Source organism: Macadamia integrifolia, chromosome 9 (genome assembly GCF_013358625.1).
Source record: "Macadamia integrifolia cultivar HAES 741 chromosome 9, SCU_Mint_v3, whole genome shotgun sequence".
Lineage (NCBI taxonomy): Eukaryota > Viridiplantae > Streptophyta > Magnoliopsida > Proteales > Proteaceae > Macadamia > Macadamia integrifolia.
In genome coordinates this window covers 2,026,530-2,043,920 of record NC_056565.1, presented here as the reverse complement: position 1 = coordinate 2,043,920, position 17,391 = coordinate 2,026,530, and the positions used below count along the sequence as shown (strand labels likewise).

The window sequence follows — 17,391 nt, the reverse complement described above, 5'->3', positions numbered from 1 at the left end:
TTGGGGATATAGCCATATAGGGATAGGCCGGGGATAAAGGTTAAGAAGGCTATGGGCTTTGGAGGTAACATCAAAGTAGATAGCTTTCCAAATCATGTCCGGAGACCTAGATTTGGGGGTCCATCTATGAATGTGCGCTCCATCCAAAGAATTAATTGTAGCATAAAAAACGAGTTTGCCAACAGTGTCACAAATGGAGGGGCCAAGGAAAGTCATGTCAATCCAAATACATTCTCTATCAAAGGGGAGGATGGGTCTAGAATTCGGCTAACATTTGGAGAGCACTGTTTTCCAAACCAGGGCAGAGAAGGGGCAGGAGAAGAAGAGATGGGGAATGTCTTCAACACCCGAGGGGCAAAGATAGCAAGCAGGGTTAGTTGGGATGAGCCGGTGAATAAGGATTGAGTGGGAAGACAGTTGGTTAGGCACCTCTAGAGGGTGAAGCTGTGCCGAGGAATATGACCTTTAAACCAAACCAGCTTATGCCAAGGGACGATCGGGGAAGGAATTTTAATATGGGACCAAGCCGAGGAGATGATCCCATTGGATGAAGGGAGCCAAATGCACACATCATCTCTTCCTCTGTGGCCAGGGGGAAGAGGGGGGAGAGAAAACCAAAGATCTGCAAGAGGATGGGGAGAGGGGGGGGAGACCAACAATTGGGGGAGAGGATAGAGGCGACCATGGCAGTGGCAGGGAGATCAGAGGAGTATATAACTCTGGGGTGAATGAGGTGAGATATGATGCCTGATGGATGCCAAGGGTCTTTCCAGAGGGAGGTAGAATGCTCGTTATCAATGGAGTGGGATATAGCAGTGAGAGCAACAGGTCTGTGCTCAAGAATCTTCCTCCAGATCCAAGAGGCATCAGAAATGGAGGGGGCAGTCCAAATAGGGTTATGCTTGAGAAGGCCAGAGTATACCCAGTCGACCCAGATGCTTTTGTGTTTGGATACAATTTTCCAAATGAGCTTAAGGACACCAACTGAATTGACATCTTTAATTCTTTTAATCCCAAGGCCTCCTTCAGATTTGGGGAGACAGACTCTTTTCCAGCTGAGAAGTCTAAGGATTCTAGAGGCCTCGGAGCCTTTCCAAAGGAAGGAGCAGAGAAGACCTTTAAAAGATATCATAATCGAGGCAGGAAGGATGAAAGTACCAGACCAATAAAGGTGTAATGATTGGAGAACCGATCTGATCAAGGTGAGGCAGCTAGCAAAAGAGAGGAGTTTACCTTTCCAGAGTTGGAGCTTCTTCTTGAGATGATCAAGCAAGGAAGTGCAATGGTGGGCAGAAAGCCTGGAAGAGATAAGGGGGAGGCCCAAATATTTAACAGGGAGGGAGCCCAATGGGATACCTGATATGTCACAGAGGGCCTCCTTTGCCTCAGGAGAGATACCAGAGAGGAAGATGTTGGACTTTAGGAGGTTGATTTTGAGACCCGAAAGGGCCTTAAAGGAATGAAGAGTGGCCATGATGGTGATGATGGTGAGAGGATCAGCCTTGGAGAAGATTATGTTGTCATCAGCAAAAGCCAAGTGGGAGAGGAGGAGATTTTTGCATTTGGGGATAGGGGAGATGAGATGAATGTTTGTGGCAGATTGGATAGAGAGGGAGAGGATTTCTAGAGAAAAGAATAGGGGAAAGAGGACATCCCTGATGAATGTCATGGCTCGAGGGAAAGTAGCCAGCTGGGCTCCCATTCACAAGGATAGAGAATCTGGGAGAGGAAATGCATGTCCAAATCCAATGAACAAAGGAGGGAGGGAAGGCCATTTGTAGCACCACATTTAAGATGAAGTCCCATCTTATCATGTCAAAAGTTGTGGATATCAATTTTGAGGAGGGCTGCCGGGGAGTGGTTCTTGCGGTCAAACCCTCTAACAATCTCATGACAAAGGATGATATTGTCAGCAATGCTCCTTCCCACAATGAAGGCGGATTGATTGGGATTGACAAGAGAATCAATGACCTTTTGAATCCTGTTGGAAAGAATCTTGGCAATGAATTTATAGAGAAGATTGCAGAGAGAGATGGGCTTGAAGTCATTCATAGAGGCCGCTCCATCCTTTTTGGGGATAAGGCAGAGGAAGGTGTGGTTAGTCCCCCCCCAATTTGATTGCCCCCCAATTTGATTGTGGTTGAGGAAGAAGCTACGCACCGCAAGGATGAGATCACTCCAAATTAAATTCCAATAGGCCGAGAAGAATCCCATACTAAAGCCATCCGAACTAGGGGCTTTATTGGCCTTGTGGGAGAGGATGGCCGAGAGGATTTCATCCTCGCTGGGAATGGGCTGGGGATGGACTAGAGGAAGGGAAGGAGGTCATCAAGCACAAACTTGTTAATGAGATTGGGGGGATGGGGGAGGGAGGAGTGGAAGGGGGGCTGAAGATTCTTTGAAAATGGGAGAAAGCCTCGGCCTTGATGAGATCAGGAGAGAAGAGATCAATCCCCGAGGATGAAATGAGCTTGGGAATGGTATTGGTATTGTTCCTGGCTTTGAAGGAACGATGGAAGTAAGCCGAATTGGAGTCGCCAAGCTCAAGTCATTTAATGCGGGCTTTTTGCCGGAGAAAGCATTCCTCTTACTGAAGAAGCAAGGAAAGATCTGAGGCAGCAACTTTTTCTTCCTCAGCAAGGACAGGGTCAAGGATATCAAGTTGGAGTCTGGCTTGAATGGAGAGGAGCTTGTCCCGGCCAGCAAAGACCCTAGAGGAAATGTTCCCCAAAGTGGAGATGTTCTAGAGCTTAAGGGTGGCTTTCACATTCTTGATCTCTTTGGCAAAGGCAAGGAGGGGGTATAGAGAGTGAGAGATTGGGATATTCCAGGCTGAGCGGACTAAATTGTGGAAGTCCGGATGGGAGATCCACATGTCGAAGAATTTGAAAGGCTTAGGACCGAATGAGCGGAAAGGAAGGACATGGAGGGATATGGGACTATGATCAGAGATCCCAAGGAGATTGAAGCAGGCATGGGAGGAGGGGAAGGAGTCTAGCCAAGCTTCATTAACAAGGACTCTGTCAAGCTTGCAAGCAACTCTACTGTGAATATTCAATTGTCCAATTTGTCATAAACCTTGAATGTTAAAAATCAGTCGACCATTTATTGTGTAATGGTTCTTGCTATATTTATTTCGTAATTGTTTAGTCAGATATCAGTTTTATTTCATTTCACCACTACAATTTTTTCATCATCTTTTTGCAATTGGGCCCACTCTGGTGTTACAAAAGTTTTTATAGAGCAGCAGGTCTAGAGGGTATCTCTAGACTGTACCAAAAATTTTGCCACTTGCAATTTTGATGGATATCTAGGAAATGTTTGGATTGGTCACATGTCGAATTTCAGACTCACGTTGAATCAGATACACTCCCATGTATGTCCATGCATGCTCCTGGTTGTCCATACCCTCTTTGTAGTCATTGATTTTTCAATGCGTTATTTTTTTATTTGGTAAACTTTTTTTGGGCTTAAAATTTGAAATGTGAGCAGGGACCATCATTCTGCCACATGGTGGATGTTTGCACCAATCTGTAGATACCCTTTAGACCTGTGGTTCATGAAATGCCTTTTCCCCTTCCAATCATGTATGTATCTGATATTTTATTTGATTTCTGACAGGTCGTCGCATCTTGTTGCACTTTGAAGCTGTTGATTCTGCCTTCTTTGCATGGGTCAATGGTATCCCTATTGGATATAGGTTCGTGAATATTCGCCAAAAGAGAAATTTGTTAACTAAAGTTATTACCATTCATGTAGGTACTATGATGTACTGCTCGTGTTACCCTATTATTTGTTATAGTTGCCTCTTTTTAATATTTTGAATTATTATTTTATTTTATCAATAATTTGAATTTTTTTTTTTTTATAAAAGATTCTTCCCTGACAAAGGATTGGTGGCCTATAGGTATGACTATGGTACTCTAGTTTGTGCAACATCTTAGCTTTCTTAAAACACAATGACCTCACAATGGCCATTCTGTATACATCTCTTGTAATTTAAGTTGACCCTGATTTGATGCCTATAAGGTTGTAATGCTACTTCTTACTAGAACATTCTAATATTGGGTTTATGCTACCAATGGCAAGTTGACAACGTTATGGTAAAAAACTAGTAATTCGGCATCTTTCGAAGAACGTTAATGGTGATTGGAAAATTTACCTATCTAAAACTCCACGTACCTCAGCCTTATTCCAATTAAATGGGTTCGGCTACAAGGACTCTTCTTTCTCCAATCAGCTCTATTGAAAGCAATTGATGTGTGTTCTAGGGTAGGAAAGATAAAGATAATTGAACACAAACCTAGGACAGAAACGCAATGATCCTATGACATAACAAAATATGGAAGAATAGTAAAAATCAAATAAAACAAAATTTAACAGTCGGATGGAGATGAAAATTGGCTCAAATAATCCTTTTAGTGGGAAGATAAGTCCTTCCAATAATCAAACAGATCCAAGGGTGGGATATGCTGTAACAACATGTAACAGAATTAGAAACTTAGCAACTAAACAAAAACTGACATAACTTCCAATCGGCTAGTCTATTGAACATCTAATTACAGACGCTTAAGGGGCTAACATGTAGGAACAACATACTAGGAGGAGGACTCATTCCAAAGGTTGGATTCCCAAAATAAAAAGGTTTTCTGCAGCCAAAATAGGCAAGCTTATCCACAACATCACAAATGGAAGATCCACCAAAAGTCATGTCAAATTGTTAACCCACATCCACTCTCTGCTTGGAGGAAGAGCTCGTCCACTAGCTGGCCAGCAGGTACTAAGGACCCTCTTCTAAATATCAGAAGAGAAGGGCAAGAGAAAAAGAGATGATCAACATCTTCAATGCCATTCCAGTAAAAACAGCAGCTTCTAACGTGTGTAACTTTTTTTTTTTTTGGATGAATAAATAAATTCATTACCAAGAGGAAGAATAGACAAGGGGGGAGACTAGATGAAGCTAGCCAAACAAAGAAACCAAACCAAATACAACAATGCAAGATCCAGAATCGGATCAGCAAGCAAGAAAATTCCAGCTAAACTAAGAAGAACATTGGGGGGGGGGGGAAGACTGGATTTTGGAGGAAACATCAAAGGAGATGGCTTTCCAAATCTTATCCACAGATCGGGAATTGGAAGACCATCTTCGGATGTTGCGCTCCATCCAGATGTGATTGATGGTAGCAAAAAAAGTTGGCTTCCCAATAGTATAACAGATATGGTATCCTGATAAGGTCATGTCAATCTAAATCCACTCTCTCTCAAAAGGAAGAATAGGCCTCGAAATAGGCCAACACTTGGAGAGGACCAATTTCCAACTTGAGGAGGAAAGGGGGCATGAGAAGAAGAGGTGATGTATATCCTCAGAGTCTTTGGGACAGACAACAGGAGGGGGGGATAGGGATATAGCGGTGGATGAGGAAGGCTTGGGTGGGAAGACAGTTGGGGAGACATCTCCAAAGAGTAAAACTGTGGCGAGGAATGTGGCCCTTGAACCAAACAAGGTTAGACCAAGGAACCACAAGACCAGAGGTTCGAACAGAAGACCAAGCCGAGGCAGAAGAAAACATCCCATTGGATGAGTGCCTCCAGATGCATTTGTCCTCTCTACCCCAGTGACCAGGAGGAAGAGGGGGGAGAGAGGACCAGAGATCAAGAAGGGGGGGAGAAGGAGGGGACCAGCCAAGGGGGACAAAATGCTGGATACGGCAGCCCACTAGGGAATACCCAAAGCATAAATGGTTCTTAGGGAGATCAATGAGGCCTGGATGCCTGACGAGTGCCAAGGGTCCATCCATAAGGAGGTAGTCTGACCATTTCCAGTGGAGAAAGAAATGGCATTGAGAGCCAGAGGATAGAGAGAATTTTCCTCCAGATCTAGGAACCGGGATAGTCCAGAGAGAGTGGTGCTTGAGGTGGTGGGAGTGGATCTAGTCAACCCAAATACTCTTATGATTGGATATGACTTTCCAAATGAGCTTGAGAATACCTGCCGAGTTGACATCTTGGATTCTCCGAATGCCAAGAGCTCCTTCAGTTTTGGGAAGACATATCTTGCTCCAACTAAGAGGGGGAAGGAATCTGGAGGTATCCGCTCCTTTCCAAAGGAAGGAGCAGAAGATTCCTTCAATGGATTTGATGATGGTGACAGGAAGGGAATAGATACCGGACCAGTAAAGATACGTGGATTGAAGAACCGAGCGGATGAGGGTAAGTCGGTCGACCAGCATAAGAGAGCCACTTGCCTTTCCAAAGCTGGAGTTTCTTCCTCAGGATGTCTAGCTAGGGGGAACAGTGATGGGAGGAGAGCCTGGAGGAGATGAGAGGGAGACTCGGGTATTTAACCGGCAGGGGCCCCAAGGAGAATCCATGAACGCCAAGCAGGAGATCACGGGTGTTAGGAGAGACCCCAGAAAGGAAGAGGTTAGATTTGAGTAAGTTGATGCTGAGACCAGAGAGGCTCTCGAAGGAACGAAGAGAGTCCATAATGGTGGAGATGGAGAGAGGATCACCTTTGGAGAAGATCATAATGTCATCAGCAAAGGCAAAGTGGGTGAGAAGGCTGGATTTACACTTGGGGATAGGAGAGATCAAGTGGAGGTCTGTGGCCGATTGGATGGATCTAGATAAGACCTCCAGGGAGACGGAGAAGAAAGGGAGATAGAGGGCAGCCTTGTCTAATTCCTCTCCCAGGAGGAAAACAGCCAGCAGGGCTACCATTAACGAGGACAAAGAACATGGGAGAAGAAATACAGCAATGAATCCAGTGAATAAAGGAAGGAGGGAAAGACATGGTGAGGACGACTCTGGAGATGAAGTCCCAACTCATGGTGTCAAAAACCTTGTGGATGTCAATTTTGAGCAGAGCAGCAGGGGAATGAGATTTGTTGTCAAAACCATGGACAATCTCGTGACACAGGATATGTTGTCAGTAATGCTCCTACCAGCAATGAAAGCGGATTGATTAGGACTGACAAGGATGCTAATGACATTTTTCATTCTATTGGAGGGAATCTTGCCCACAAATTTATAGAGAAAATTGTATAAGGAGATTAGCCGGAAATCATTCGTGGAGACCGCTCCCTCCTTTTTGGGAATGAGACAAAGGAAGGTGTGGTTGACTCCACGAATCTGATTGGGTTTAAGGAAGAAACTCCGAACGGCACGGATAAGGTTATGTCGGACAATGTTCCAACAAGAGGAGAAGAACCCCATGCTGAAACCATCCGGGCCAGGGGCTTTAGTGGCCTTGTGGGAGAAGATAGCTGAGAGAATTTCTTCCTCAGAAGGGATGGACAAAAGATAAGGGAGCTGGTCTTCAGGGACAAATTTATTGAGAAGGAGGTGAGGGATGGGAATTAGAGGAGCCGAAGGGGGGAGGGTGAAGGATGCCTTGGAAATAAGAGAGCTTCTGCTTTGATGTCCACTGGGTTGAGGATCTCAGCGCTAGAGGAAGAGATAAGCTAGGGGATAGAGTTCAGATTGTTGCGAGCCTTGAGGGACCTGTGAAAGTAGGCAATGTTAGAGTCTCCAAGGTCAAGCCATTTGATGCGGGCTTTCTGACGGAGGAAACTTTCATCCTGACTTAGAAGCAGGGAGAGCTCTGCAGCCAAAGACTTCTCCTTAACAGCGAGGGAGGGGTTGAGGAGATCATACTAGATTCTAGATTGGATGGAGGAGAGCTTATCCCGACCGGATGAGACACGAGAAGAGATAGTGCCAAAGGTGAAAGAATTCCAAGTCTTAAGGGAGGCCTTGACATTCTTGAGCTTCTTGGCCATGGCAAGGAGGGGGGAAAGGGAGGGGTTAGTGGGAATGGACCAAGCATCCCTCACTAATGGAAGGAACTCAGTGTGAGACCCACATATCAAAAAACTTAAAGGACTTTGGACCAAAGGATCGAAAGGGGAGGACATGGATAGAGATAGGGCTATGATCAGAAATCCCCGGGAGCTCAAAACTAGCATGGGAGGAAGGAAAGGAGTCAAGCCATGCTTCATTTACAAGGGCTCTATCTAGTTTACAAGCCACACGAAGGCTACCGGATCTTCTGTTGTGCCAGGTAAGCTTAACTCCCGACCAACGAAGATCATTAAGGCTAAGTTGCTCAATACAGTCGTTGAAGGACTCAACTGCATGGTAGTCAATGGGGTTTCCTCCATGTTTCTCATGGCTGAATTGAATGACATTGAAGTCACCCACAATGCCCCAAGGACTGGAGCCCTCTTTCTACCAAAAAAAAATAAAAAAAAAAATCAGAATTGATCGACATTTTCTCTATATTTACTAAAGACTTTCTTATTTTCATTGTAGTGCTTCACATACAACAACAACAACGGTATAGTTTTGGGATGCCATGAATAGTTCCATATTTTGGTGTTCATGAAAATAAACCAAAATTTTCCAGAATCCAAATTTGTTTCAGTGATCTTGCTTTTGTGTCAATCCTAATCCATATCTTTTGGTTCTTTCAATTTACACTTTATCTATTGTATTTAAGACTTAAGAGAACATAGTAGTATTATCTGAGTTGTCAATTAATATGCATTGTTATAAAATTCCATGATTTCCTGTGAGATCAACTACCAAAAGATATCCTCTTGTGTATTTATTCAGTCAGGATAGTAGGCTTCCTGCTGAATTTGAAATCACTGATTTCTGTCATCCTTCTGGTTTGGACAAGAAGAATATACTGGCAGTTCAAGTAATGAGATGGAGTGATGGTTCTTACCTTGAAGATCAAGATCACTGGTGGTTGTCTGGCATTCACCGTGACGTACTGCTTCTAGCTAAGCCACAGGTTGATATTCTTTTCACTTTTTCTGGCATTCACTGTGATGTACAGCTTCTAGTACCCATAGGCATATTTATTATCATCTATTAAAATATGGATTTGATTTTACAAAACATGAATTTATTTGATGTATAATAAATATATAACGGTCCTCCTAGGGTTTATCATGATCTGCACATGGCCCTTCCTATGTACTTCCATGTGGCAGATAGTGAAACATAATACTTCACTATTCCTAGTGAAGTATGGTTTTTCCAAAAGGGGTCCTTCCTAGGTTTCACTATGCGTAGTGAAGCGTAACATATTACTATCTGCCACATGGCCCCCAATCATGTAGTGGCAAATAGTGAAGTGTAAAACTTCACTAGGTATAGTAATGTTTAGTTTCCCTAAATATAATTGCCAAAACAGAGTTATATTTCATAGTTAACAATGATTCCATATATGTTTTTATATGTGTATCTGTTTATGTATATCTATCATGAGAGTTGGATATTATGAAGTGAAATCTTCTTCTATTGTCGGCTTTAAAATGAGTGAATTACAATCCGTGAATTCTGTGGTTTCTTGATGCTTTTCAAAGAACTCGCCTTATAGGATAAACTCTAACAATCACAACTAAAGAGTTGAAGCAATTATAATAGTTAATATCTTGCATTCTAATTTTCATTTTCATTTGATTTTTCTTTTATAAGATCCAAACATTGGAAATTTTTCATTTTTTTTTTTTTTTGGTGAATAGTAAATGCATTAAAAGAAGGGGGAGGGGAAATATAGCTCAGAAGGGAGTTACAAACCTAAGAAGGGATACAAAACCCCATAAAGGGCACCAATCAAGGCCCACCTGAGCTAAGAAAACTTCTATAACCCGGCCTAGATGCCCAAACGGAAGAGAAGGGCAAAGCAGTCAAAATCGGGAAGTGACCCACAAATCCTAACATTCTAATCTCAACACAATAGTTCCTAGCCGCCAACCCGAAGGAGCATCGGTGGTAAAGAGTTAGCCATGGTGGAGAAGCACAGGCCTTGCGGAGAGCCACGACCAAGTGGGCAGCTGGCCAAGCGGATGGTGTCACCAAGGCGAAGGGGCACTGGCCTTTCGAAGGGCAACAACAGAGTGACTGCTGGCCAAGAGAGGCCAGGTGGGCTAGTGTCGGAGAGGCTACTGCCAATCAGGACAAAGATCCAACAACCGATAAACGAAAAGGCAGGCTGCTAGTAGGCCCAAAAGGGCTGAGAGACAACAAGGGTGGAGGCCAACGCGGTCAGCGAGCGGACAGACCAAACGAGCTTGGCATCCAGAAGGGCAGACAGCCCTTGAGCAGTTGATGACTAACGTGACGGTAGGCTCAGTGCGAGTGGCGTCCAAAAGGGCTGTAGTCATGGCAAGCAGCCAACCGAGAGGCAAAATCGGTGGAGCAGACGATCCAACGGACAGACCAAATGAGCCTGGTGGCAACCGGAAGGGTGGACAGCCAAGAGGGTTGATGACCAATAGACCTTGCGGGAGAGGAGTCCAGAAAGGCAACAGGCCTGGTAGGACGGAAATCGGGTAATAGCTAGCCCAAAAGGGGTCAACACCAAATCATCTACTGACCAAGCAGGGCAGGCGGCCGACGGGAAGGCAAGCCAAGCGGTTGCAGTAGCCTCAACACCGATCAAGATGGCCGACACCACGAACAGAGGAAGAAGAAGAAGGGAAAGAGGGGAGAGGGATAGAGAAGAAGAAGAGGAAGAAGGGAGAGGGGAAGGGAAAGGGGAGATGCAGAGGAAGAAGAAAGGTGGAGGGACGAAGGGATAAGTGAAGAGAAGAGAGAGAGAGAGAGAGAGAGAGTCGAAGGGAGAGGGAGAGAGGAGGAGGGGGAGCAGCCCAGCCAGGCTACTCCATAGTGGTGATCACAAGGTTGGTCCTTCGCTTCTGTCACTTAAGAGTTTTTTTTTTATGAATAAATAATTCATTACCAAGAAGAGAAGAATATACAAGGGGAAAGGGGGGAGGGCTGAAAGCCCCAAAACTAGCTAACTAGGGGAGGCAACAATTTTGGGGGGGGGGGGAGATGATAGAGTAGGGGAGACCCCAAGAGACAACAATGAGCCTCTTCCTTGGGGTGTCACAAACCGGGCGATGAGAAAGAGATCTAAGCTTGGAAGAAACATCAAAGTAGATGGCTTTCCAAATCCCTTTGAAGGAACAGGAGTTGGGGGTCCATTTACGAAGGTTACGTTCCATCAAAAGGTGGTTGATGTGGCGCAAAAGGCGAGCTTTCTGACTGTGTCACAAATGGAGGAACCACTATAGGACATTTCTACCCAAATCCATTCACAGGGAAGGGGGAGGATGGGACGGGTGGCAGGCCAGCATGAGTGGAGGACCTTCTTCCACATGGAAGTAGAGAAGGGGCAGGAGAAGAAAAGATGGTCAACATCTTCAGTACCATTCCAACATAGACAACAGGAAGAAGGGACCTGAATGTGGCGGTAATTGAGGAAGGACTACGTGGGGAGGCAATTGGAGAGGGCTCACCACTTGGGATTTTTGTTCTTAATTACACGTCTTTCTTATTTCTTTGTTAAACCATCACTCTAGATTTTCCAATTTACACAGCTTGAATATTAGTTCTTCTTGTTAAGTACCTGACTTCATAGGTCAGGTCAAAATCAAACCACCTACCAAATGACCAAGTAAATGTAGCTTAGGGTTTTAAACCCTAATTAAGTTGTTGTGGTTCACTATGAGTGATAAAATCTCAAATGGAATGGATAGTGGCAATTTCGTAAATTCAGAAACTGTTTAGAACCCTTATTAGTAAAGCAAACAGAATTTGGGACAAGGTAGTAAATAGATTTAAAGAAGAATGGAAAATCTGGAAATTCAGAACTTAGTATTGTTGAAATAGAAGAAAAATAAAAGCTCTGAATTTAATGTAGTTTTGAAAGAAAAGTTCTAGCAGCAATTTTTTTTTTTTTGGTTGAATAGAAAATTCATTACCAAAAGGAAAGAAAATAGGGGAAATATACAAGCCCAAAGGAAAAAGGGAAAAATGGAGGCACAATAAAGGCAGCAAAACCCTAAGGGGGTGAGAAGGGAGGGGTGGGAGACCCCAGGAATCAACAATGAGCTTGTTCCTTGGGGAGTTGGCAACGTGGCAACCGGACGGTGGCAAAGCGACCGAAGCTTGGAACTAACCTTGAAGAAGATGGCTTTTTCCAAATCTCATCAAAAGAGCGGGAATCGGAAGTCCATTGTCTAAGGTTTCACTCTATCCAAAGGTGGTTAATAGTGGCACATAAGGAAAATTTCCCAATTGAATCACAAATTGAAGTGCTGGCAAAGGTCATTTATATCCAGATCCATTCTCTACACAGAGGCAATGGACATCTAGCAAGCCCTGGAAAGACTTAGAATTTTTTTCCAAATAGAGGAGAAAGGGGAGTTGAAGAAGAGATGATTTGGATCTTCAATACCATTTTAGCAAAGGCAACAAGTGGGAGAGACAAGATATGGTGGAAACGAAGGAAAGATCGAGTAGGGAGTGTTGGAGAGAGCTCTTTAGACATGGAAGCTATGACGAGGAATGTGACCTTGAACCAAACAACTTGTGCGAAAGCACAAAGGGGGAGGGGGAATGAGAGAATTCCAGTTAGAGGAGGAGAAGGAGCCTGAAGGGGAGGGGCCCAGATGATTGTGTCACCTTGGGCATTATTGATGGGGTAAAGTGGTGGGAGGGAGTTCCATATGTCAAGGAGAGAAGGGGAGGAAGGGAGCGACCAGGAGCCATTGGAGATGATAGAGGCAATTGGGTAATGTCTAGCAAGGCTAGAAGAGTAAACAGATCTGGCTCCCACAATAGAGCGGACTCCCAAAGGATGCCATTTGTCAAGCTAGAAGGAGGTGGAGAGACCATCAAGAATGGATGCCATTGAGTGGCAAGGGGGTGCATAGAAACGATGCTACGCTAGATGTTGGAAGCATTGGATTGGAGGGGAACGGACTAATGAGAGTCATTTCGAAGGAGGTAAGAGTAGACCCATGAGGCCCAAATATTGTTATGTTTGGAGACCACCTTTTAGATGAGCTTGAGGGTACCAGCTGAATTGATATATTGGATTATGCTAAGACCAAGGCTGCCTTCGTTTTTAAGGCGGCAAAGGGAAAACCAGCTGGTAGGGTGGACGAATCTAGTGGAGTCAACTCCTTTCTGGAGAAAGCTACATATGAGGGATTCAATATCCTTGATGGTGGCCAAGGGCAGCTTGAAAACACCAGACTAATAGATGCAGCAAGACTAGAGGACAAATCTAATTAGCTCATAACGACCCGCGAAGAAAAGGAGCCTGCCTTTCCAGAGTTGGAGCCTCTTACAGAGGAGATCGAGCATAAGGGTGCAATGGTGAGGGGAGAGCCTGGTGGAAATAAGAGGAAGGCCCAGGTGTTTGATTGGGGGGGAGCCTAGAGAAAAGCCCGAAGATTGAATGAGGGATCCTTTGAGGGAATCTTAAACTCCGAGAAAAAGAGATGGGACTTGAGGAAATTAATGCGGAGACCTGATAAGGATTCAAAAAGGTGATAGGAGGATAGGATTGATTGGATGGAGAGGGGGTCAGCCTTTGAGGAGATCATCAAATCATCAATAAAAGCAAGATTGGTGAGATTACGGGATTTGCAGTTGGGGAGAGGGGAAATGAGATGAAGATCAATGGAGAATTGGATGGATCTAGAAAGGACTTCAAGGGAAATCGAAGAGAGGAAAGGGGAGAGAGGGCAGCCTTGACGAATACCAATAGAGGAGGGGAAGAATCCAACAGGGGTACTGTTGACAAGTACTAAGAAATGAGGCGTAAAAAGACAAGAGATGACCCAATGGATGAAGTTAGGAGGGATGGACATGGCGTGGAGGATATTTGAGATGAAATCCCAACAAATGGAGCTGAAAGCTTTGTGGATATCAATTTTGAGAAGGGCAAAAGGGAATGGGATTTCCTGTCAAAACTTCTGACAATTTCTTGGCAATGAATGATATTGTCCGCAATACTTCTACTAGCGATGAAGCTAGATGATTGGGACTGACAAGAGAGTCAACCTATTGCTAAGATCTTTTTGCTAGATCCTATTGGTTGGGATCTTAGCAATGAATATATAAAGAAGGTTGCAGAGGGACTTAGGTCTAAAATCAGTAATGAATGAGGCACCTTCCTTCTTAGCCATAGGCAAAGGAAGGTATTGATTAATCCCCTGAATCTGAGAATGATTGAAGAAAAAGCTATGAATTATAGGGATGAGATCAAGCTTAATAATGTCCCAACAGTGGGAGAAGAATCCCATACTGAAACCATTGGGGCTAGGGGCTTTGTTGGCTTTGAGGGACAAGATAGCTGCTGAAATTTCATCATCGGGGGGAATAGCCCGGAGAAGGGAAATAAGATTGGCGGAGACAAATTTGCTAATGAGACCTAAAGGGATGTGAGGGGCCCGCTAGGAAGGAGGCAGGGTGGAGGAGGTCAGAGAAGTAGGTGGAATCTTCAGATTTGATGCCGTCCAGGGAGAGAAGAGTGGTACCATCTATGGCAAGAGGACGAAGGATGAAGTTATGGCTGGTTCAAGCTTTGAGAGAATAGTGGAAGTAGGCGGTGTTGGAGTCACCGAGCTTGAGCCACTTAATCCTGGATTTATGTGTAAGAAAACTTTCCTTTTGAGCAAGGAGGGAGGAAAGCTCAAGGGTGGCATCTTGCTCAACAAAAGCGAGGGGTTATCAAGATCATTCTGAAGACTTACCTGGATCGAGGAAAGTTAATCTCTACTTACCTGGATCGAGGAAAGTTAATCTCTATAGATAGAAATGTGGGAGGAGATATTTCCAAAGGAGGAGTTCCATTGTTTGAGAATCAGCTTGACATTATTAAGCTTTCTGGAGAGGACACTAGGGGGGGTTTTGGGACCGAAGGATATGTAAGGCTGAATGAGGAGAGAGATGGGGCTATGATCAGAGATGCCAGGGAGCCAAAAGTGGCATGAGAGGAGAAGGATGAGAGCCAGGATTCATTGACTCAAATCCGGTCAAGTTTAACTGCAATTCTATTGGATCCGCTCCACTTATCATGCCAGGAAAATTTGGTTCCAAACCATCTGAGGTCATGCATATTGATAGCCTCAATACAATCATTAAAGGCCTCTATGGCATTTGGGTCACTAGGGGACCCTCCCATCTTCTCATGGGCAGCTCTAACAACATTGAAGTCACTATCCATGCACAAGGGAGAATACCCAACCTGGGGGGCAATAGAGAGCAGATCAGCCCAAAGTACGGCTCTATCCAATGCCCCGTTAAGGGCATAAATCATAGAGAAAGCAAAGGAAAAGGAGTTGGAAAAATCAGAAAATAGACTCAAGACTATTTCCTAAATGTAGTCTGATAACAGACTTTGAAACCAACTTGGACTAAACTCCTAATGCTACTGACGTTATCTCTGAAATTCAAAGTATGAAATTAACCCAAAATAAAAAATAAATTCCCCTAAATACCCCTATTGGACTAAAATTAGACTTGGATCTAGTTCTTCTAGTTCTGGGTTTCCACACTGGGTCAAGCCGGTCCGACCATGAGAGCGCTACTGCATCACCAGGCTCATGGCATATGGTAGAAATAAATAATCCTGCTCGATTTTAAGACCATCCTTGAGTAGTCTACTCAAGAGGATACTTGTTAACACCTCTGCTGCACCCAAAACTTTGGAATAGGTGGAAATTTTTCTTCTCTTCCATGTCTGTTTATCTCTTGAACTGCTGAAAATTGACTTGGAGCTGATTGAAGGACTGCTCCTCTGGTTCACATCTAGACTTTGATCTTCAATCTTCTTCTTCTACTTTCCATTTCTTCAAGCTTCTTAAAAATTAGGTTTATTTATTTACATCAATAAGCATCTCAAAAGAGCACCAATTTGACTTTTTTGTCATTATAGTAACATATGAGTGCAATTTATATCTTTTGTGTCCATCTTTCTTAATTCGGTATTAACTTACGACGGATTCGTGATTATTCACAAATTAATTGATTGGTTATGCAGATATGTATTGCTGATTACTTTTTCAAATCGAGTTTGGGTGAAAATTCCTTGTATGCAGATATACAGGTATGCTGGAATTTTGTAGAAAGAATATTGGGTATTCGTTCAATTAACCTTCTTTAATTGAAAAGGGAATGCCATTTTAACTACTCTACGTGTCTATATGTCGTCTATTTTGTGCTTGTTTTTAAGAAGTAAGAGCTTTTAGAGTGCATCTATGTGGCTTACTGCTAAGTTAAGTGAGAGATCCACTCCGTGATTCCCTGCATCTGTAAAAAGCATGTAGTGTCCCTAATGCAGTGCTAACCTTGAACCAGTGAAGTCCAGTGGGTGATCAACTTGCGAGAGGATCGCAGGTGTATGGAAAACTCTTATATGCATGAAATTATGGTTGAATAGAACAAGTGTCATGACCCAAACCTGGGACAGGGTAACAGGTACAACCCTTGCGAGCTGTGATCAAATGATCAGAAAACACACTACCAAACTTAATTCTTCTTTTGAACTACCCTAACACATACCAGAAAATCATGGCATCCGTGTTGTCCAATTTGCTTATTTACAGTTCTAAAATTATAATGCCCAAGGATGCAACATTCTTAAATGTACTCAAACAATACACAATTTAGGCTAGCATGTTAGGGAGCTAACCATTTCATGCCTAAGATTACATCAAAGGAGGAGGGAATAGGGGAGATACGAGAAGAGACCCCTTCGCCAACGAGGTCAGCCATGGAGGCCGGGAGGTGGGCGGCCCTCAGAAAAGGGGAAAAGAGTTCATCTCGCCAGTTACTTCGTTCCGACCTGAAGAATATTGGTAGGGTGCATAGTTATGAAGGTGCTTGTAAGGCGTTGGTAAGGCGCTAATGCGCTCGAGAGAGGTTAAGGCAGTAAGTCGCTTTATGTTGGGTATGAAAGGCGACCGCCTTATGCTGTAAGGCACTATAAGGCGACGACTGCTTTATGGGCTTTTTAAAAAAAGATTTGTTCTTACAGCTGATTTATGAATATTCCAAACAAAATAGACTTCATGATTGGTTGGTGCATAAATTTTGATGCACATGAGATACACTGGATCAAAAGCTAATGACTTAAAACTCTACCAAAAAACACGATATTCTCTCAAAACCCCAAATCGCTACCTAGCCGACGGTGAAGCACTCCAGCGGTCCCTCCTCCTTTGATTCTTCTCCAGCTGCCTCTGGCGAAGGTTCCTTCCCCTCTCTCCAGGTATGTTGTTTATTTTTTTATTTTTCTGATTTTTCTCATCTTCTTTGTGAGAATTTTTTTCTTCTCTCGTCTTCTTTCTCTCCCTTCTTCCTTATTTCTTCTTCTTTCATCTTCATTTGTTCATCGTAGTCTTACAACTCTCAAGTTTTAATAGTTCTTTTTTTTTTTAACCTACGGTGAGACCGTGAGAGTCGTAAGACTCTTGCTAATGCAGTACAATCATTCCACACCCTCACCTTTATTCCCCTTCTTTCTTCTTGTCCCATAATTCTTTTCTTTTGTTTATTCGATTTCCTCGGTCGTTT

The 17,391-nt window shown here is 43.7% G+C and overlaps 1 protein-coding gene across 2 annotated transcripts in view; it reads left to right on the top strand.

Moving 5' to 3' along the window:
* Positions 1 to 17,391, top strand: part of LOC122089230 (beta-galactosidase) — a 126,373-nt gene that overhangs the window by 60,593 nt on the left and 48,389 nt on the right. For both annotated transcript variants that reach the window (XM_042658791.1, XM_042658790.1), the window contains exons 5-7: positions 3,622 to 3,700; positions 8,617 to 8,800; positions 15,857 to 15,922. In XM_042658791.1, coding sequence (XP_042514725.1) covers positions 3,622 to 3,700; positions 8,617 to 8,800; positions 15,857 to 15,922 — 329 coding nt within the window. The remainder of the gene's footprint in view (positions 1 to 3,621; positions 3,701 to 8,616; positions 8,801 to 15,856; positions 15,923 to 17,391) is intronic.